Consider the following 20,905-nt stretch of genomic DNA (forward strand, 5'->3'; position numbering starts at 1 on the left):
CAATTTCTTGCTAGACTGTATATCTTTTCTTGAAGCTCGATATCACAATTCTTGAATTCGCCCAATAGCGGTCTGCATTTATTTAGTGATTACTTTCAACGTATCTTTTTGCTGCTGTTACCACTTACTATCGCTTCAGCCCTGTAAAGTAAATTGTGCAAAGTTGCGCAAAGTAGTCAATTATTGATTTATTACTAGTAGAACTTGTGCTATACCCGGTCGCACTCGTGAGCGTAATGAAATAAATCCATTGAGTCTTTCTCGGGAAAAAAATGAAAAAGAACAATCTGCCTAAGCATATTTTATTTTATTTCATTAATCTTGCACAAAGTAAATAAACAGTTTTATGTACTGCTTCGATTATCACAAAGAAGTATGATGTCTACTTTACTCACTTTTAGATATGAATATATTGCTCGGTCGACACCTGGATTATGCCCTGATCATAGAGGAATCTTCCGCCGACAAGAAATTTTTCTGTGGGGTGACGTCAGGTTTTTCTCTTTTTTTTTTGGTGCCGGTTTTCCAACCCAACCCAATTTTTCCTTGACCGCCAGTCCTGTGTGGCAAGAAAAAAGATAGACGAAACCTAATCTCGTTGGGATTTCTATTTCCTGTTTTCCATCTAGTTCTCACACTCAGTGCATAACGTGATGGACAGCATTAACAGCATTACCAAGCAGGTTCTTGCGAAACTGCCACTGTACCGGTTGAAGGGTAAGTCGACAATAACTAAGCCTTGCTCACGATGGCGCCAGTATCGAAACAGTTAATTCAACCATTTCTATAAAGATCTCATCAAAGCCGTTCGAGCTTGCAAAACTGCAGCCGAGGAGAGAGCCGTTATTCAAAAGGAGAGCGCCAACATCAGAACAGCTTTCAAAAACGAAAACAGTGACACGCGTCATACCAATGTTGCCAAACTGCTTTACATTCATATGCTCGGTTATCCCGCTCACTTCGGTCAAATGGAATGCTTGAAACTGGTTGCCAGCCCTAAATATGCAGACAAACGCTTGGGTTATCTTGGCATTATGTTACTCATCGACGAAAAAACCGAAATCTTGACATTGGTCACCAACAGTTTGAAAAAGTAAGAATGGTGGTCATCTCCTCAGTCCGCACACACATGTTTTGACTTATCACCCATTTTCTACAGTGACCTGAATCACAGCAATATGTATATCGTAGGATTGGCACTCTGTACATTAGGTAACATTTCATCTTCGGAGATGGCGCGAGATTTGTGCTCCGAAGTGGAGAAGCTCCTTGGAAGCTCCAATACATATATACGCAAAAAGGTAAATCATCACCCACCCTGTCCATCCTCAGAGTCGCCGCTCGCTTTTTCGATTGCTGCACTTCTTTTAACTCGATGTACTGATTTTCTTATACGATGTCTCAGGTTGCCATTTGTGCTTTGCGTATTATTCGCCGAGTGCCCGAACTGTATGAGAATTTCATTCCCAAAGCCAAAGGGTTGCTAAATGATCGCAGCCATGGTGTGCTTATTTCGGGTATCACACTCATCTCCGAGATGTGCCAACAAAATCCCCAGATTGTGCCTGTATTCCGGAAGGTAAGTATGATTTTTAAGCGCGTGCAAAGGAAGAGAGAACGGGTTCTCATTATTGATGGGGTGATCGCAGGCCATTCCTCTCTTAGTGCGCCATTTGAAGAATTTGGTTACAGCAGGCTATTCTCCCGAGCATGATGTTACCGGTGTCACGGATCCATTTTTGCAAGTGAAAATTCTTCGTCTTCTACGTATTCTCGCGAAAAACGAACCCGAAGTTGATGATGCATTGAATGACATCCTGGCTCAGGTAGCCACCAACACTGAAAGCGCAAAAAACGTCGGCAATGCTATCTTGTACGAAACTGTGGTGACCATCATGAATATCAAGAGCGAAGCTGGTTTGCGTGTGCTTGCTGTGAATATTCTCGGCAAGTTCCTGAGCAATCGTGATAACAATATTCGGTAAGCATAGCATGATCGCCTTGCAGCAGCAGATCGCTCATCGGACCTTGCGGAAAAACAGATACGTAGCGTTGGAGACACTTAACAAAACCGTGGGTATCGAAACACAAGCAGTTCAACGCCATCGCAATACCATTCTAGACTGTTTGAGAGATGGAGATATCTCGATCCGACGACGTGCACTCGAGCTGAGCTTTGCTCTCATTAATGAGGGCAATGTCCGTGTTCTCACCAGAGAGTTACTCGCTTTCCTGGAAATTGCCGATGCTGAATTCAAGCAGAGCATGACAACCAAGTTGGCTTTAGCTGCTGATCGATTTGCTCCTAATAAGCGATGGCATATCGACACCATGTTACGTGTACTCAAACTCGCAGGCAATTATGTGCGCGAAGAAGTTTTAGCTGGCTTCATTCGTCTTTTGGCCCAGTCTTCCGACTTTCAGCAATACACCGCCCAGAAACTTTATGCAGGTTTGAAAAACGATATTTCACAGGTAAACTGTTCAACGTTTTTTTACAAAAAGTTTCTTTAATGATCGCAACTCGTTCTGATAAATGCATGTCGTATAGGATGGCCTTGTTTTGGCTGGTGTTTGGGTCATTGGCGAGTACGGCGATGTTCTCATTGGCGGTGGTGCTTTTGAAGAAGATGGTGTGATGTTGGATGTATGTATTCCTAAAACTGACGGATGCGTGAAATTTGAGGAAACTGAAAGACACGGTTTTCCCTTGCAGGTATCGGATGAGTCGGTGGTGAACCTTTTGGAATCCATTATTATCGGCCCTTATGCTACGCAGGTGACCCGAGAATATGTATTGACGGCCTTGATGAAATTGACTTCACGCTTGAATGATTCCATGGTGCAAGATCGCGTGAAGACTCTACTACACAAATATATGACCAGCATGGAAGTTGAGATTCAGCAACGTTCTGTGGAATACACCAATCTATTCAAATTCGATACCATCCGTCCTGCCGTTCTTGAACGCATGCCCGTGCCCGAACCACGCACCATCATTCAAACAAAAGACAGCAGTCATGCCGGTAAGTAACTCCTAATATGACGTGGAAAGCTATTGAATGACTGATGGCGTGAGTGATCCACAGCAGAACCCGGGCAATCTCCTGTCACTACTGGACCTTCCGATCAAGATGTAAGTTGAATAGGGTGGACATCTTTTTCGGTGATAGTTTTACTTACACACGATTTCAGCTGTTGTTGGATCTTATGGGTGTCGGTACTGCTTCGGCTGGTGTGACCGAGGACGCAGCAAGTACTTCGCCACAGTTGCCGCAAAGTAGCGCGTCTACCTCACAGCAACCGCAGAATATGGATCTCTTGGCCGATATTTTCGGCTCTTCCTCGATTTCTTCGACGCAGCCTGATCCCGCGCCTGCTGCTCCCTCTACAATGGGTGGCGGCTCTCTTTTAGATTTACTTGGCTCGGCCCAAGAATCGCCTCAGAATAACTCCATGTCTGCAGCCGCCAGCCCTAGCTTAGACGTGTTCGCTTCTCTAGAAAAATCTTCACCAACACAACCTACACCATCCGCAGCCAGTTTGCCAGGTTACAGCGCCTATTCAAAGCATGGCTTTTCGATCCATCTAGTACCCTCTCGAGACCGCAATAACCCGGCGATTTTGAATATTCAAGTACTCTTTGCATGTGATAGCCAGACTGATATATCCAATTTACAATTCCAAGCCGCAGTACCCAAAAGTCAGAAACTGCAAATGAACGCCGCCAGCAGCAATACCGTACGACGTAATACGACAGAAAAGCAGATGATGCGCATCAATAATCCACAAAACGTGAGTGTGTTCTGTGAGACGGTTTTTGGTTAGCTTGAACCCCATTACTGACACATGAGTGTTGATCTGTTAGACCACTGTAAAACTTCGACTCCGTATCTCCTATGTTCTCTCAGACTCACAACAAAAAATTGACGATATTGCGGAATATGGACCTTTCCCAGAAGGTGCATTTTAATCAAGAACAGTTAAAGAAAAGCGATGCGCTGAAACATACAGATCAACGAACTTGATACACAATTTATCTGTGGAAAATACACCCCTCATTTTAATGTCACTAAACACAATATAACAGCAGTATCGATTACTAGAATTTATGACCACTGTGATGAAACGCTGATAATATTCATCGTCTACATAGTTCATACGATCAGTTCAGCAATTTGCTATAGTGATCCACTGACATAGTATGCCATTTACTCGACTATGGCGTTGTATGAAATGTATGCTTGCTTGCAGTGAGCCCGAGATGGGCAAACAATTCTGTTCGTCGTTTGTCTGCGTCTGTGCACGCTTTTTCTTGGGCTCTTATGTTAACTGATTTTTTCACTGAGCTTTCTGCCCAGTCCGTAGTTATTGTATTCCTGTAAATGACTGAAAGATTTATCCGTTGTTTAGATATTCCTGGCCGAAAAATGGACACCTCAGGCCTGCCAGGTTGTTTCCTTAAAACATCCACCTGTGACCTTCTATACCGTTGATATATGACGCTTCGACGCCTATGCTGTTTCTACAACCTCCATCGACCACCCATGCAGTGCAACCATTTCAACTAACACAATGTCTTTGTCGTCTAGGAATCTTCATCTTACCTCTTTCTATTTATTTATTACAGAAATCTGATTCTATTATTTGGTTCCAGTACTGCTATTCTTGATACTTCAAAGTTCTCCTTCACCAGGATGCCTAGTTATGAAAATATCTCTCTTGCAGAGCCAATACAATACAGTGTGCAGTTGACTCTTCCGCTTTTACCGTTGTTCTCTTTCTCCTGCATTTCCTGTGTCTGCGCAAATCAGTAAGTCTACCAAGTCATATACAAGCTTCGGAATTTCCGTACACTGTTTTATATGGCATGTCCAATTATTCTGGCAAGCAGTTAATAACGTTCTTTTCTTGACTTTTAGTACCACTTGACTTCTATATGAAACCGCTTTTGATATGGTTTTCCATAGTATCCTAAAAGTTGTATCGACTGCAGAGCCAACTTGCCTGGAGTGTGCCTGTTAAAACCTACAATTCTACTATTAGCTACTCCAAGCTCTCGCACCTTCCTTTCTTATCCTACGTAGTTTCTTTAGAACAATTTTCTCATCGATGCAAGGCGAGTAATAGTCTGAGACGGCCGCGTGTTCATACACCCTTTTCAACATAAAACCTTTTACTTTACTTTAATATACCCGTCAGCAAAAAAAAAAAAAAAAAAAAAAAAAATTTTACTCGTAATTCTACTGTAATCCTTCATCATCATTTTCAATGTTGCTAAAAAAGAATAGTCCCCAATTGTATATAACTATGCGAATACTGTGAACCTAGAACATAATTGCAATGTGATCAACAAACCTCAAAAAAAAAAAACCCCTCCAGCAGAGGATTTTTTAAAAAAGAGGAAACTTCAAAAAAGAATGCCTTCTGCCAGAATCGAACTGGCGACCTTCTGCTTACTAGGCAGACGCTCTGCCAACTGAGCCAAGAAGGCTTTTTGGTGAAAATGTGGCTTTTCAAAGCATGTTATAGAGAAAAGAGCGGGTAAAAATTTAGCCTTCAGAGATGGATGCATCCATGGTTTTATTCTTCGATCAATCAATGAAAATACTGCATCCAGTCTTCACCGATGCTTAGGAAGGTGGTTCCTTTTTGTCAACCTTGGAAAGCTTTATTTAGCCTTGAATTACAACTACCCTGGCTTTTCCGGGATATGTCGGAAAAAAGTCGTGAGTGATTCGGCCCGGAGCGTCCAAGCTCGGGCTGGAAGAATGTGAATGGATCAAACGCTGTTTGCTTTCACTATCCACGCAGCACGAATGAATGCAAGTAAGCATAGTGCAACCGGTCCAAGAGTTGTAAGTTGCAGACGGTAACCATGGCTTCGAGAGTTAAACAAGGGAACTCACTTGTGGACGAGCAAGTCTACAAAAAATAGAAGCATGAGTATGAATATTTCGATGTGGTCTTCGTTACCTTGACTTAACAATTTATGTCAATGTCCAATGTCCTATTTTTATCCCTTAACACCATTAACGCAGTTTATTTGTTACCCGCGTCTTCATTTGTATTTCTAGCCATCGAAACTCAAACTACAGCCAAGCGTTCCTCAGTCACTGTGTCTCCCATGGTCTCACCCGAATTCGATGATTATGAATATGCATCGTAAAAAACGATCTTCCACTGTTTTCTCCGCAGGCATCATTGACCTCGCAAAAAAAAAAAAAAGGTGGGGGGCGATCCTTGTGCCAAAGATAATATTCATGCCGCTTCTGGCTCCGCCAAGGCAGCAATCCACTTTAGTTCCTTTTTTTCGCCGTTGAATGCCGCTTTCTAGACTTGGTCTACAGATGTGCATGTCTTAACACCTCGAGACGCCTTGACTCGCTGCTTTTTGTATGTTATTGAGCCTCGGGGCTCTTCCGTGCACGACGACTTATCGATGGAAAACATTTCATTGTCTCTGTCGTTCTAAATAACGGTAATTTTGGACAATCTTGAAACGGTTTCGTTTGCTTCGACCGAAGAATATCACAATGTTATCATTCCGCATGTCTGCGTTTCCTTCGTTCTAATTTTTAGCTTAATTATGCGGTCTGAATAAGAGGAACGAGCATAACATTTGATTGCGGGAATTGATCATTTCAATCCACATAGCATAGCGACGTAGGGGAATTAAATGAACTTGAATTACTTGCTTGTATATTCAGGCTTTATTCTGCTCTAAATAACAGAGGGACGTCAGCCATTAGTTTTGCCGTCCTTAAAAGCGATTTCGCTGAAATAACCTGCATTCTATTGATTACAGTTCGATACGGTGGGGTTTTTTTTTTATTGGAAACACAGCACTAAAAGCTAGCCCTGTCTTCCGGTGAGGTTACAGATTTGAACAGAAGCCCTATTGGCGGAATATTGCAAAAAATTCATGGCTATGGGAGACAACCCATGATAGCTCTACTGAGAGCATATTTCAACAAAAGGTCTATTCTTGTTACAGCATGTCAGTCGCAAGAAGCTCTCTTTAGTGACGAAAATCATGATTTCATTGTTGAATATGATGCACAAAAAGCCAATTAATTTGCTAATACGCTAGGCAAATTATCCGTTTCAGAATGCCCCAAGGCTAATTATATACTACGACAGAAATATTTGGTCTGTGCTAGCATGTCTGACAGCGATTGATCAAAGTGAAAAAAGTACCGTAATTTATACTTCGCTGTCTGTCACGAACACTTCAAGAAATGATTCTTTCGGACTTGTAATACTAGAGTCAAGACGCAACGTGGTGTGGAAGGAGAACACAAGCTGGAAGTTAAAATATGCAGACATCAAGGTTTTAAATGGTACTACAGTGAAATGACCTCATATGGCGTGGGTATTCCAGTATTCAATTTGCAGATTAACAATGGTCTGGTACGTGGTTACGGATCGCAAAGAATCGGCATAAAATGTGATATATTGCACTTATCTAGACTGTTTTATTACTATTATAAAATGGCACCTGAGAAAATAGGGGGAGGCAGAGCAGAAAGGAAAGTGACCGAGCAAGGTTGAGCGTAACGTGATTCAGTCTCGTAACCGGTTCCTGTTCAAGTAGAACCCAGGTCTAGTGTTATCATCTGTTGTGTTACAGAAGTCTAAATCCTGAATAGCGGCAGATGATATGAATTTTATCTTATCGGCTGATATGGTTTTTTACTATCCAGAAGTGAAGGGGAAAAAGGAAAAAGAGCCGAAAATACAGCGCTGGATTCTGTCAATTCACATGCCACAAATCAAAAAAAGTCGGATCCCCAAAGCTTAAAGGCCACCAACGACACCTTGTGCGTGTTGAAAATCGAGGTAGCCAATACAATGAGATATTTGTGCTTCAATCCTCAGCAACGCAGAACAAACCCAAATGGTGAATAAAAAAAAGTGGAAAGGTTATCGATTTGTTTGCCATCGCGCTGGATGGCGCAATCGTTTGTGCTCATGGATGTTGGACAATTGACCAATCATACGGAGCTGCAGTTGACCATACTCTTAAAAAACTCGGATCGCCATGGATTCCCAGCTCTGATACACAGCAGAACGTTTTTGTATATAAATTTATTTTACCATTTCTTCCTCTTTTAGTAGTTTGTACGCTGTAGAAAGCGGAAAGAAGCTGTTACTCACGCGGTGATGTGCCAATCAAGTGCTCAACGATAGTGGTAAGGAGGCAAAACGCCGACCAGGTGCGGATGTAAAACAGGCGTTTCATTGGATGGATAACAAACATTCAAACTCTGCTGGAGGGTTTTGGGACCAGCCAGCGGCAGCCGTCTTACGGATAGGCCTATTAAACGCCCGCTGCATGTTTCTGTATCCAATCACAGCTTATCACTCATAATGTATACATCCTTATGCTCTGCCAATTGAGTCGACTTTTTTTTCTTTTTCAGAGATACCCATAAACTAGGAATAGCTAACCATACCTTGGATAGAACTTCTAAATTAAAAACAAACCTTTTACGACAGAATTCGTTGACGGGCATAGGTGAGAAATAATATGTTGTACAATACGGAACCGACTTGGTTTCCGTGCTTCAATGCTTCTCTGCGAGCATATGGAGCTTGTGAAAAATTTCATACAACGTCGGAAAAAGAGGCTAATGGTTATCATATTTATGCAAAAGCATTGAAAATATGTGAGTGTGAATTCAAATTCATTTGATTTTTTTTTTCCCTTGCCCTTGAGTGTTGTGGTGGTAGTGAACATCACACGACAGAGTTTATATTGGCAAAGTAAATTGTATCGTGCCGGATACAAAAGTAAGGTCATATAAATACGGCTATATAAATATATTGACTATCCTTATACGATCCAAAACTGACTTTTTTTTTCGGAGCAGAAAGAAGTATAAAATTCAACTCTTCAGTTTTCTCGACTCTTTTTCTTTTCTTGTTCTTCGTCCTTTTTTAAAAAAAAAGAATAATTTGTTATGACAGAATCCAACTATCTATTAGAATCTTCTGAAAACTTGTTTGGTAAAAACCATTTTTCTCATTTGATGCAGCAAACCCATCTTCCTTCACCTGTGTCAGAAAGCCAGCAATTCAGCAATTTTCCTTCGCCGAGTTCTTCTACCGATTCTTTGGACGAAAGTCAAACGTGCTCCCCATTATTCCTTGATCCCAATGTTCTGCACCATTTTCCGCCCTCCGTACTACAATCCCTGGCCAGTCTTTACTCGCAGCAGTGTGAAACCAGTTTTGAGCAATTTGTTCAGTTTGATGACGACCAACAACCTTCCAGCCACAGTTCCGAGAATACCTGCGCTACCGAAACCGTTTTGTCCTTTGATGAAGAAGACAATAAAAACACCATGGATCCTGTCCCGTCAGTGTCGGAGTGCGCCGAAAATTCGTCTGCTCTCTCCAGTGTGGTCATGACTCGATCCACACGTCAACTCGAGTGTTTTAACTGCCACGTGACTAAGACACCTCTATGGCGTCGCACACCCGATCGGGCTCATTCTCTCTGTAACGCCTGCGGTCTCTACTACAAACAATATGGAAGCCACCGACCCCATCACATCCGTCAAAAAAGCCAAAACAAACAACATATCGCCATCGTAAAACCCGAACCAGCAGCTGGCTCTGCTGCTCCTTCCGCATTAGTTTGTTCGCCTACCACCAGCATTGTCCCTACCAGCACTGATCCAGCTGTCTCGGTTCCTGAAACACCTAGCCCCGCTTCGGCTGAAGGCGAACAGCGGTGCGCTAATTGCTTGCAGACAAATACACCTTTATGGCGCAAAAATGAACGTGGTGAATCTGTATGCAATGCCTGCGGTTTATATGCCAAATTACATCACCGAGACCGTCCTCCAGCAATGCGCAAGCAAAAAGTTCAAAAGCGGCGTCGCGGTTGGTCATCCGAGAAAGAAGAAGAACTTACCGTCAACGTGAAGCGAGCCAATACCACCATGTCTAGCCCAATGTCTCCTTTCATCTCCGTTATACCAGCTCAAAAACCTCCTACATCTATACAAAAAGCGAACGAACAACTGAATGATGTCGATGATTCTCGATTCAAAAGCTTACTCAGCAGAATGAACAACCAGCAAATGCACGAATTTTTAAACATGCTTGAGCGGCGATGCGCTATTTTACGATCAGTCTTGTATATGACGGAACAATATGAGCAACAACAAGAGCAACAACAGCAAGAGTCAGAACAGCACTACCAAACACTGCAGTTGTCTCAAACCTCTGAATAATTTGCTTATCTCGATCCTTCTTTTATATGCATTCCTACTTCTTCACATCATCCCATTTAATTTCATTACTGAAAGTCTTAACACACTTTCATCTCTATGTTATACTGTCATATAGTCATTGCTTCATGTTTCTTTTTTTTTCGTTTATTTCTTATTTTGCCTTTTTTTTTTTTCATTAGCCAAAAAGTTCCCATCAATCATTTGGACGAAGTGACTTTTGCTCTTCGGTTATTGTATATGAATCACAAATAAACCATCTATCAATACTGTAAAGAAAATATTCATTGTTTCTCGCAAATGTGGCATCAAGTGGACTACAAAGGTTGGGAAGAAAATCACAGTTTTTTTAATGTCAAGTATAAAAAACAAGTTAATTCACATTAATCGACATTGAAGAACACCTAGTCGAATACAGCGCGGTGAGAAATATATAAAAAAAAAAGGCGAAGTATAATGAATAAAAGATGAGTATAGCTTCTATGCTGTTGGTTTGGTTTGGCGCTTTTTTATGATAGAAGGGAAAAAATCAAATATAACAGACATTGAGGGGAATAGATATCGCTTATGCCTTGTTATTCAACACCTGCGCAGCATGATTGGTTTGCACCGAGGAAAAGCGACGCATTTCTTTTGCATCCATGCTTCGCTTATTCTTGCCGAGCAATTTTTTGCCAAAATTCTGAGGTCGTTCCAATGACTTGAGCGATCGCGTACGGTTGGCATAGTAACGAGCAGACGAAGTGCCAGAAATGGCCGAAGCACGACGACTCTGACTTCCAGCCATAGGTACCTTGGATTCTTGAAGGGTATTCTTCGGTTCAAAGACAGCTTGCATTGTAAACTTGAGAAGATCCAATGGGATAAACCAGATGATGTTCCATACCCAAACGATAGCCGCCCAGCCCCAGCCGCAGCCGCGAATAGCCGTGAAGGACCAATCAGCATATACGGCAAGGAAAGTAGCCACCAGCTGTGCAACGATAAAAGCGCACATCAGCATAACGGAAGGTCGCTCGGTAAAGAAGAAACCGCGAGAACGAGTCACAAAGATAAGAGCTTGTGAAATTGTGGATACTTGTAGGTATATGATGGAATGGTAGATAGGATGATTGGAATCCAAACTTTGTTCCACGCCAAAGGTACTGCTGAAAAATTGGGTTTTGAATGCGATTGCAAAGAAAACAACGGTGGAAGCGGTCAGATAGAGGCCGTAGATAATAGCGTAACTGAAGATTTCCCGTAAATTCCATGCATCAGGATAAGGTGAAGGCTTTACACGGTCGGTAGAAATTGTCATGATAGTACCGTCGTTCAGGATAGCGAGGATCAAGACCATGAATGGCGGGAAGTCGTGCTCAAATGCAAAACATAGGATAGCAAAACCGACAACGACACGAATAGTAACGGAGCAAGTATAGATTGAGTAATTGCGCATGCGTTGGAAAATTTGGCGCGAACCGATGATAGCTTCAATAATGACAGATAAACCAGGTTCGGTAAGGACAATATCCGCAGCAGATCTTGCAGCATCGGAGGCGTCGGCAACAGCGATACCAACATTGGCCTTGGAAAGGGCTGGAGCGTCGTTCACACCATCACCTGTCATGGCAGTCATATGGCCCATGGCTTGCAGACGTTCGACAATTCGGTACTTGTGTTCGGGATAGACACCGGCAAAACCATCGGACTGGAGAACGAGTTCATCAACATCGGTATAACCAGAGCCTGCAGGGGGCCCATCCTTGAGCGTCTTTGACAAAAACATATTATCACCCATACCGAGACGACGACCGGTTTCTTTGGCAATAGCCAACTGATCACCAGTAATCATTTTCACTTGAACGCCAAGTGCAATAGCCCGATCGATGGTTTCCTTGGTATCAGATCGAGGAGGATCATAAATCGGTAATAGGCCAATGAGACGGAACCCTTTGCCTTCATCTTCGGCATTGCCACTTGGTACTTCATCAACGGCTACAGCCAACGCACGGAGACCACGACGGGCGAATTCATCCACGTCTTCATTGAGAGCTTTGATCTGATCTTCCGATTTATCCCTTGTACATAAATCGAGAATCGTGTGCGACATGCCCTTGCTTACGCGAAGCACTTGACCATCGGATTGTCGCTGGTAAGTGATTTCTGTTCGCTTGACCACGGGATTAAATGGCTTGAATTCCAGTTCTGTAATTCCTTCGCGCGCCAGCTTTGGATCAGGTAATGAGTTGACGATACAGAAATCGATAGCATCTTGATTCTCGGTACGGGAGGCGAAGGCGGAAAGCTGAATCACTTCGTCACCGGAGAATTCAGCGTATGTCTTGATAGTAGGTTTATCAACGATGAGCTTGTTCAGAGTCAACGTTCCTGTCTTGTCTGAGCACAGAATCGTAACGGCCGCCATTTCTTCAATAGCAGTAATGCGGGTGACAATAGCTTTATGCTCGGCTAACTGCTTAGCACCGATCGCCAAGGTAACAGAAAGCACCGTAGGCATAGCAATTGGGATACCACCAATGAGTAATACCAGCAAATTGTCGATACCTCGGCGATACGAGTATCGGAAGGCGGCATACATGACAATGATCTCAATGAGGATAAAGATACCAATCGAGCAGAGGCAGAAATTTCCAATTTTGGCAAGGATGGTCTGCAGATGGCCAACATCATCGTTGGCTTCGCCAACAAGCTTTGCGGCGCGACCAAAGAACGTATTGAGACCGGTACCAATGACAATAGCTTCAGCTTCTCCTTGCTTGACGGTAGATCCAGAGAAAATTTCATCGCCGGCTTCTTTGCCCACCGGCAAGGACTCGCCCGTGAGGGCAGCTTGATCAATAGATACTTGACCGTGAGCCTATGGAAACCCCATCAGTTAATAAATTAGGCCGCCAAAATGGATCTTTATTAGTGGGGCTTACCGTAATCAGACGACCGTCGGCGGGGACAACATCACCAAGCTTAATACTAATGATATCGCCAGGGACAAGATTGGCGGCTTCCATAGTTGACCATTCTCCATTTCGTTTCACTTTGCATTCAGGAGCCAAGGACTCCATTAAAGCTTTGACAGCATTTCCTGCTTGACGTTCCTCCATAAAACCGATGATGGAATTGGCCAGTAACAGTAGAACGATACCGATAAAATCGGGGTAATCCGGAGGTCGTCCTTCGCCATTAGCAAGAGCAATAGAAACAATGGCAGCGGCTTCCATGACCCATGACAACGGGTTCCACATGAATCCCAAGAACTGTAAGATAGGATTGATCTCTTTCTGTTCCAATTTATTTGGACCGAATTTCTCGATACGTCGGGCGGCTTCCTCGCTTGTCAAGCCATCTGAACTTGTCCTACCACATCATCATCAGTTCATCTGTGTCCAGTATCAAATAAAAAAAAAACGGCTAAATAAGGGCAGAAACATATTATCTATGATAATCCAGCAAAAAAAAAAAAAGGGAGTTGAATTCTTGAGGGTTGTCTGGGTGAAAAAAGGGGTTTCTCTTTTTTCGAATGTGGATTATTAAGCAAATAAGGAGATTGGAAGAAGAGAGAGAAAAAAAGGCTGAGAGAAAATAGAGGAGCTATACGTACTGAAGTAGCTCGAATACATCGCCAGGTTCCATTGTTGACAGATCGAATTTGTCTTTATCGTACAATTCCTCGACCGTAAGCGAAGCCAAATTACCGGCGGTTTTGGTTTCGAGAGGGGTATCACCCATCATCTCAACATCATCATACTTCTCCGACATGATCTAGAGAAGTGTAGGGTATGGGTCTATGAATATCAAAGGAAAGAAAAAGTAGAATCCAGCAGATCACGCAAAGAAGCGCAGCTTCGACAATGAATCAAGTCTTGGCAAAAAGGAGGAAAAAAAAATAAAGAGAATGTAGAGATATACGGAAATGAAGGGAAGTTAAACGACTCGAAGACGAAAACTGGAAAGAAAATCAAAAGTGCTAGAGGAGATCCCAACAACTCATTTATATATAAATGAGTGATCCAGATTTAGATGATGGCAATGACGGGTCTACAGCACGGGCAGGAGAAGACAAATAGGCATTGCCTAATGCGGTAAGCCCTTCCGCATACAATTTACAATGGGAAGCCTGTATGCTTATGCTGCGAGATGCTTGGGACCCACATAATCGATATTTGCATCTATTTGTCATTCTCGGGTTGGGTAACTTTCATTTTCATAGATGGTGGGTCATTGATTTCTTGGTCATGCGTTTTTTTTGATATCATTGTTGTCATCATAATATACAACATGTTGCTGTTTTTATTATAATTTTTTTAAATTTCACTCTTATCCAGTCCATCATTATGCGCAAGATAACCGGTAAGTATTCTGAAAAGGGAAATTCACCGGGCACAAGGTGGTTATGAAAAACTGGAGTCGTCGATCTTTATGCTCCATATAAACTAATGCTAAAAGGTAGAGATGGCAGTGAAACTGTTCATCATGGATCTTGAAGTGCTTATGCTGCCACTGTTGTTTTTTCTTTTTTTTTTTTTTTTCGTGCAAAAAGATAAAATCCCGCTTATCCCCTGATTTGTCCACAGAAGACGGTACTTTCACTTCCGTTCTCCCTTTTTCCTCCATCTTTCTTCTTGTTCTTTGATCGCTCTTCTCCTGGTTCCCAGAATCAATAATGAACCATTTTTGTGAAGGATATTATTGCCACCTTCTCCTACCGTTCCCCTTGTGGACATGATTTATCTATGACCTTATATGGGTTAATAATACCGATTACCTCCAAGGTAAATGACGAGGTGAATGTTATTGATGAAATGGATCGGTCTCTGAGCGGTATATCATGTTTGATCGGCTTTGGTTTTCCCCTGCCGTTAGGTGCGACAACATAATTTCCAACGTTTCTGTCAAAATCAATTTCCAATAAGGGATACTCAGGAGGTCATGCAAACAACCTAGCGACATGGTCCAGAAATGGTGCCAATGCCATAGTAAAGAAAACCTTAACTGCTGGCGGATAATCGTTCTCACCACCAAGTTAAGGGACGCTGGATAAATGTTTTCATTTTTTCTTCTCGTGTTTCATCAGGATTATGGCGCAACCATGTTACTTTACAGATTTTCACTGATAAGGCTCCCCTTTTCTTCGCACTCAATGATAACTTGAATTTCTTAACATTCGAAAGAAGAAAAAGAAAAGAAGACGAACACAATCAACCAAGAACTGGTGCATGCAGTATCGTCTGTAATTGTTACCAAATCTGATATCCCATTACGTCCATTCTCTTCTGCATAACCCGATACAAATTATCGACGCTTTCAGCCATGATGTATATTGGTTTGGCGTACTCGCCCAGTTCTAGACAACACTGTATCCTATTCTTCAAGTATGCTCACTTTTACATGGAATTCAGAGTAATTTAATCGAACACTAATCGATCAGTCATCTGTTGTTAATATGTTTGGTATGAACTTCGGTTCCAGGGTTGAAAGACGGCTGGTGATGATATGCAAAATGATAAATTCGTCACAATAGTATCTGATGATAGTTACTGCTTGAGCTCAGCACGCACCGACAACAGCCACTGCAAAACAAACAAAAAAAAAGTCAAGATACCGAGATGACCATGGCACTATTATTTTAGTCGATCAAAAGTTACTTCTCTTGTCATCCACCTAAAAATTTCATGTGTTTCAGTTGTAACTGCGATTAAATCGCTCAGAGGATCGACTTGAAGAGATATTTCTTCTTATAATAGACCCTGATCTCATTGCTTGTCTTGTCGCTGAGAGCCGAAAATGACACAACAAGGTGTAGGTTGTTTGGACATTCTTCGCAACGCCTTAAGTTATTACTGCCATCAGCTGCATATGAACTATTTATGAACTGCATGAGTCCTTTTTTTTTCTTGCCATAGATAGCAGCATTTTGTGCGGTGCTTGTGGTCGACCGGATTTGTCATTGCTTCCGATGGCACTCAAATACAGATATTGCAAGCAGCTGACGACGCTTTGCATAGCGATGAGTAAGGAATTAACGCTCAAGATACCTGCCCTATGATCAGTTATGCCACATCTATTCATTTTGTTACCCCTGTTAAATCTAAAAATCGCCTTGACTTGATTTGTCAGAGCTTGTCCGACTGCTTCTGGGAACTGCATAGATCCTTGCTTTAGCGTGGCTCATGCTTCATGCCCAATTCGAGGCGCTTGCAGATTTCCGCATCCCTCAGTTTGCACTCTTCTCCAAGATAGTGATTCGCCATAGGCCATCTCAACATTGGTAAGAATGATGAAATTAGAACCCTGATGCTCCGAGCTATCCAAGAATTTTTGCATATATCGTCAAGTATGATGATACATACCCAACTTTTTCATTTACAGCAATAACCAAATTCCAACAAAATAACCTCTTGTAGATGGTTGTGAGACAAACTAGCAAGATGTATCAGAAGATTTGAGTTGCCATTCTAATATAAACAACCAATTCTCGTCGACCAGAATCAACACCATACCCAACCGTAACTCAAAAGATAGCTTATTGATTTCTTCTTCTTTTTTCTTCCATTACTACATGTTGTCCGCATTGATGTTTGTCCCTGACATGTGTAATACTTCTCGTATGAAATTTGTCATTGTCTATGCATGATTTTCATTTTATTTCTACGTCGCCATATACTATGATTGTAATCTATGATAGAGAACCTAGGAGCTCTTGAATAGGAGGTAAGCCTATGTTGGAATAACAAGAAGTACAAGATGATCCAAGAAATATTCTCGATGCAGGGCTTTACTCTTCGTGGGTAAGTCCGATGGAAGTTGCGGATTCCCCTGATTCTGAGAATCTTTGACACTTACCGCATAAAAGGAACATTTGATAATGTCCATGGACCAGGCTTGTCCTATTATACTGGCCAGATTATGCGAAGTAGCCAGTTACTACCGGTTGACAGCAGATGGCAAGCCGGCGCATGTCTGATATTCGTCATTTCACATATGGTCTCTCGCGTGAAAGGATCGGGTATAGTTTAAGAAACTTACATTATGCTCAACGGTTTGTTTGATCAAAATAAACAGCAATGGATTATTATCACTGCATTTGGCATTATTAATTTTGGGAAATATTATGCACACATTATTATGTAAAGCTTTTTACAAACAAGAAAGAATAGCCAAAGTCTCAAGGGCTAAGGACGTAAAATGAGATTTTTTTTTGGATTTTTGGATTTTGATCTGCGTCCCGCTTATCTCACATAATATTTCCAAACTGTCACACGACCGATGGTAGGTTAGCCGAATCAGCTAGAAACCAAATAATAATCGTCATTTGCTGTAAAGTTAGGTTGACGCTTTGTAATAGCACAAAAAGCTACAGCACAGCATAAATTGAAGTACGTCCGCCTAATAAAAAAAAAAGAGGCCAACCCACTTTGCATTTAATGGATTGGGTAAGCTGGGTAATCTCTTAAGTAGTGGCTATCGGTAGCTTTCCACAATTTCTTTGCTTTCTTATTTTCTTAAACCCTTTATCACCATATCATTGCCAAAATATAGCTTCTAGTTGACCGTCCATTCGTTCGCCTATCATCCATGATAGCTAACCTTGAGAGTAAAATTCGACAGTATCTCTCAAGACATATAGTCGAGAATGCTTATGTTAACAATGCATCCCAACATGCAATTGAATGCCAAACTATACAACGGCATTAAAACCCGCGTATGGGACAGTGGATAGAGCTGTTGTCTGGCGCGCATTTGAATCAACTACGCCTACAGTTTATTCAACCCTTTGAAGTCAACAAAAAAAATCGGCGTTCAAATGACCAATAAAAAAATGGAGAAGCAACCAATGAGAAATCAGATTGAACGAAACAAATTGGGAAAAAGATCATAAGTCAAAAAATGTGGTCAGCCAGACGAAAAATAGAAAAAGAGCAAGTCAGTATGACTATATAGCAAAAAATGTTGAATGCAGCTGGATTGCCTGTAAACATCTACAGGCCTTCGTTTCCCGGAAAAACCAACCAGTGGGCCAGGACGGACTACGCAGTACTGTTCAGCGCTTGTCGAACGTGGAGAGCACGCGCCGGAACCGTCGATGGTCGGCCAGTTGAATAAATCAATTATAGGGAAATCATATTTAGAATTACAAATTTCTATTCTTAAAGGATCAACAGCCTTGAGCTTACCTTCAGTTCAATGCAAAAAAAAAAAAAGACAAATACACCTTATAACCGAGAATTTGCTCACTGATAATGAATGATTGATTCCGACTCAAGACATAATTGTTAAATAGGCATGTCACATTAATCGAAATAAACATGTCCAACCTGTCTCAAAAGGGCTCTCATTGTTTCTTTTGCTCTAAATTCTCTCATTTATCACAAGGGTAACCACAATAGCAAGTGGCCTAACCTGACATCGAATTTCAGTAACGCGTTTTGATACGTAATCATATGGAATATGTTTTATTTCTCATTCCATTAGTATTTTCTATGTCTATTGACGGACTACATTCTTATGATCAAGTACTGGATAACATGCTTAATTACACTTACTACAGATTGAAGCATTAGCAGTGATTGATTCAGTATAGGAAATAAACTGCACCACCTTTGTCAACAGATTCACCACAACCCACATCGTCTTGGACCCCTGAGTAAGAGGTAGCCCGGTGATAAAATCCATGCTGATAGAAGATCAGGCTCGAGCAGGTATTTTGGAGAGGACAAAGATAGCCGTGTGGTTCCCGCCGAGTTCGGCACCCAATCTGTATCGAAACCACCATTGGCCAAGTTCAGGGAACATGGTCCAATTGCTTTGATGAATATATCCTAGATATATCCAATTTGGGTATAAAAGTGTTCACGGTCAGTGACAGGCGGCAACCTGAATTTTTGAATCGTGAATACGCTGGGATGTCTTCCAGTCGTCAGTGAGAACCAGTTGAGCAAGCGAGTTCCACCACTCTTGCTTTGTAACCTGTCCGCTTCTGCACATTTTTGGGCAGTTGTAGAAGTCGTAACGCCAGCGTAAAGCAGTGATACGGAGATAGAGCCCGGCTTTTGTTCGAGTTGTCCGATAACTTCAGTAACCCAATCTTTGTCCGATGGAAAGTTCTTGGAATATAGTGGTAATGTATCCAAAAGTTCGTTTCTGTCCAATTCTTGCACCCGAATATAGAACTGAGGAAGATCATTTTCAGTATTGTGTTCCCTTGACAAGACACCTTGGTGATTGTTGACGACAAGTGAAAGAGGCGATTCAATCAGTTCGGCCAACAGGTTGTAATGAGCGGTGGTAAACGTATCTCAGATTGGATCATTTAGCTCCAGTGGTCTTTGACTCCCAAGGAATCGACGCAATGCAATTGTGGCTTTAACGTTGTCAATATAAGTGGCCATTGTAAGTGGCCATCATCAATCAGATCGATAGAAACAGTGAGGTAGAGGTATATAATACTGACAAGGAGACAACAAAAAGTTAGCTGTGATAATCAAAAAGTTTCCTCGGTCAAGTGCACGAAAACAATACCTTTGATAAGCAAGAGCTACCTTTTTATTTACACTTGATGTAGAGCGTTTGTTACAAATGTGAATATGGTTTGAGGTAAAAAGAAGACTGAAAAGGAGAAAGGCAGGAAAAGATAGAGATGAGAACCAAAATGTGAGAACGCCATCTTCATATATCTTTGGATTTTTCTCCAAAAACGAAACAGTAAATGGCATTTCAATGACCATGCCATCACTCGAAAGTCCGTGCGGCAACCAAATCAACCACCCAGAATACGAAGGATGAATCATGGGATCGATCTTCACTAAAATCTAGGGGTTCTTTGAAAACCAAACAATGACTTTATATCTGCGGCAGCTCTTTTTTTTTTTTTGGCTGAGCTCTTCAGGACATAGAATCTGACGCAAATCAGAGGGAAATATAGTATAACTACCCACAGCAAGGTTGCTACAATGTTTTGTCTCAAGATCTTAGTTCGGTCGTTGCGTTACAGTATATGTCTCTTTTTTAACCAAGATACGCGTCAGATTTGAATAGAGAAAAAAGGAACCTGGATTGTCAACGCTAATTCCAGCTAGATGAGACGATATTGTTGTATATGAGAGAATCGGAAAAGAAAAGAGTGCAAGAAGGATCTGAGATCGTTGAATCTCGCTATTTCACTAGAATGTGTCTGTTTATCTATACTTCCAGCCTTATTCGGCAAAGCAACAACCAGTGAACAGTCCTCTCGGTTAAGATGTTTTTTTGGAATGTACCCTATACCGTACCATAGTAATCTTAACCCTATTTAGATCTCAATAATAATTCCATGTCGTGGGAGTGGAAATTCGATCAGTATCCTAATATATAAAAATTTACTTGAAAGGAAATATTTTTTTTTGTTTTTTTGCTGCGGGACAACAGTTCAAGGATGGATGATCGACAAAGTCGGTAGTACAGTATCAGTCGCATGAATTCACTTTGAAGCTTCATCCTCAAGGCCAATTGGTACTACGCGTCGGTTTGGAAGGGGAGAAGAACGATATTACATCCTCGGTGAGAGCAGCGATAATAACCTAGTTAATCCGCACGCACATCGATCGTCTACAAAGATGTGATTACACAAAACAATAACAAGCTTCAATGTGGAAGTGAAGGAAAAAGGAAAAAAAAAATAGAAGTCA

The 20,905-nt window shown here is 41.7% G+C and overlaps 5 protein-coding genes and 1 non-coding gene across 6 annotated transcripts; 2 read left to right on the forward strand and 4 right to left on the reverse strand.

The window, feature by feature from the left end:
- Positions 1-938: 938 nt before the first annotated feature.
- BYT42DRAFT_493603 (adaptin N terminal region-domain-containing protein) lies at positions 939-3,828 on the forward strand (the record flags this gene model as incomplete). Its single annotated transcript, XM_051564232.1, has 9 exons — positions 939-1,093; positions 1,160-1,301; positions 1,406-1,579; positions 1,650-1,981; positions 2,043-2,475; positions 2,552-2,647; positions 2,717-3,026; positions 3,090-3,136; positions 3,196-3,828. The coding sequence occupies 9 exons, from the start codon at positions 939-941 to the stop codon at positions 3,826-3,828; spliced, it is 2,322 nt and encodes a 773-aa protein (XP_051425340.1).
- Positions 3,829-5,421: 1,593 nt separating this feature from the next.
- Positions 5,422-5,494, reverse strand: BYT42DRAFT_t60. The gene has a single exon. It is a non-coding gene; the product is annotated as a tRNA-Thr (tRNA).
- A 3,008-nt stretch (positions 5,495-8,502) lies between these two features.
- BYT42DRAFT_269212 (uncharacterized protein) lies at positions 8,503-10,344 on the forward strand. The gene is made up of 2 exons (XM_051562794.1): positions 8,503-8,796; positions 8,877-10,344. The coding sequence occupies exon 2, from the start codon at positions 8,967-8,969 to the stop codon at positions 10,245-10,247; it is 1,281 nt and encodes a 426-aa protein (XP_051425341.1). The 5' UTR covers positions 8,503-8,796; positions 8,877-8,966; the 3' UTR covers positions 10,248-10,344.
- A 190-nt stretch (positions 10,345-10,534) lies between these two features.
- Positions 10,535-14,199, reverse strand: BYT42DRAFT_563203 (plasma-membrane proton-efflux P-type ATPase). Its single transcript, XM_051567562.1, has 3 exons — positions 13,843-14,199; positions 13,169-13,598; positions 10,535-13,104 (listed from the first exon to the last, which is right to left on the reverse strand). Exons 1-3 carry the CDS (start codon positions 13,998-14,000, stop codon positions 10,810-10,812), a joined length of 2,883 nt encoding a protein of 960 aa, XP_051425342.1. The 5' UTR covers positions 14,001-14,199; the 3' UTR covers positions 10,535-10,809.
- Positions 14,200-18,012: 3,813 nt separating this feature from the next.
- Positions 18,013-18,441, reverse strand: BYT42DRAFT_563209 (uncharacterized protein; the record flags this gene model as incomplete). Its single annotated transcript, XM_051567563.1, has 3 exons — positions 18,416-18,441; positions 18,157-18,345; positions 18,013-18,114 (listed from the first exon to the last, which is right to left on the reverse strand). Coding segments are annotated over exons 2-3 (157 nt in total), but the record flags the coding sequence as incomplete, so codon positions are not given.
- A 619-nt stretch (positions 18,442-19,060) lies between these two features.
- On the reverse strand, positions 19,061-19,630 carry BYT42DRAFT_544527 (uncharacterized protein; the record flags this gene model as incomplete). Its single annotated transcript, XM_051565764.1, has 2 exons — positions 19,061-19,536; positions 19,573-19,630. The coding sequence occupies 2 exons, from the start codon at positions 19,628-19,630 to the stop codon at positions 19,061-19,063; spliced, it is 534 nt and encodes a 177-aa protein (XP_051425344.1).
- Positions 19,631-20,905: the final 1,275 nt, after the last annotated feature.

Source organism: Radiomyces spectabilis (assembly GCF_025331425.1).
Source record: "Radiomyces spectabilis strain NRRL 2753 chromosome Unknown BYT42scaffold_4, whole genome shotgun sequence".
In the NCBI taxonomy this organism is placed as follows: Eukaryota; Fungi; Mucoromycota; class Mucoromycetes; order Mucorales; family Radiomycetaceae; genus Radiomyces; species Radiomyces spectabilis.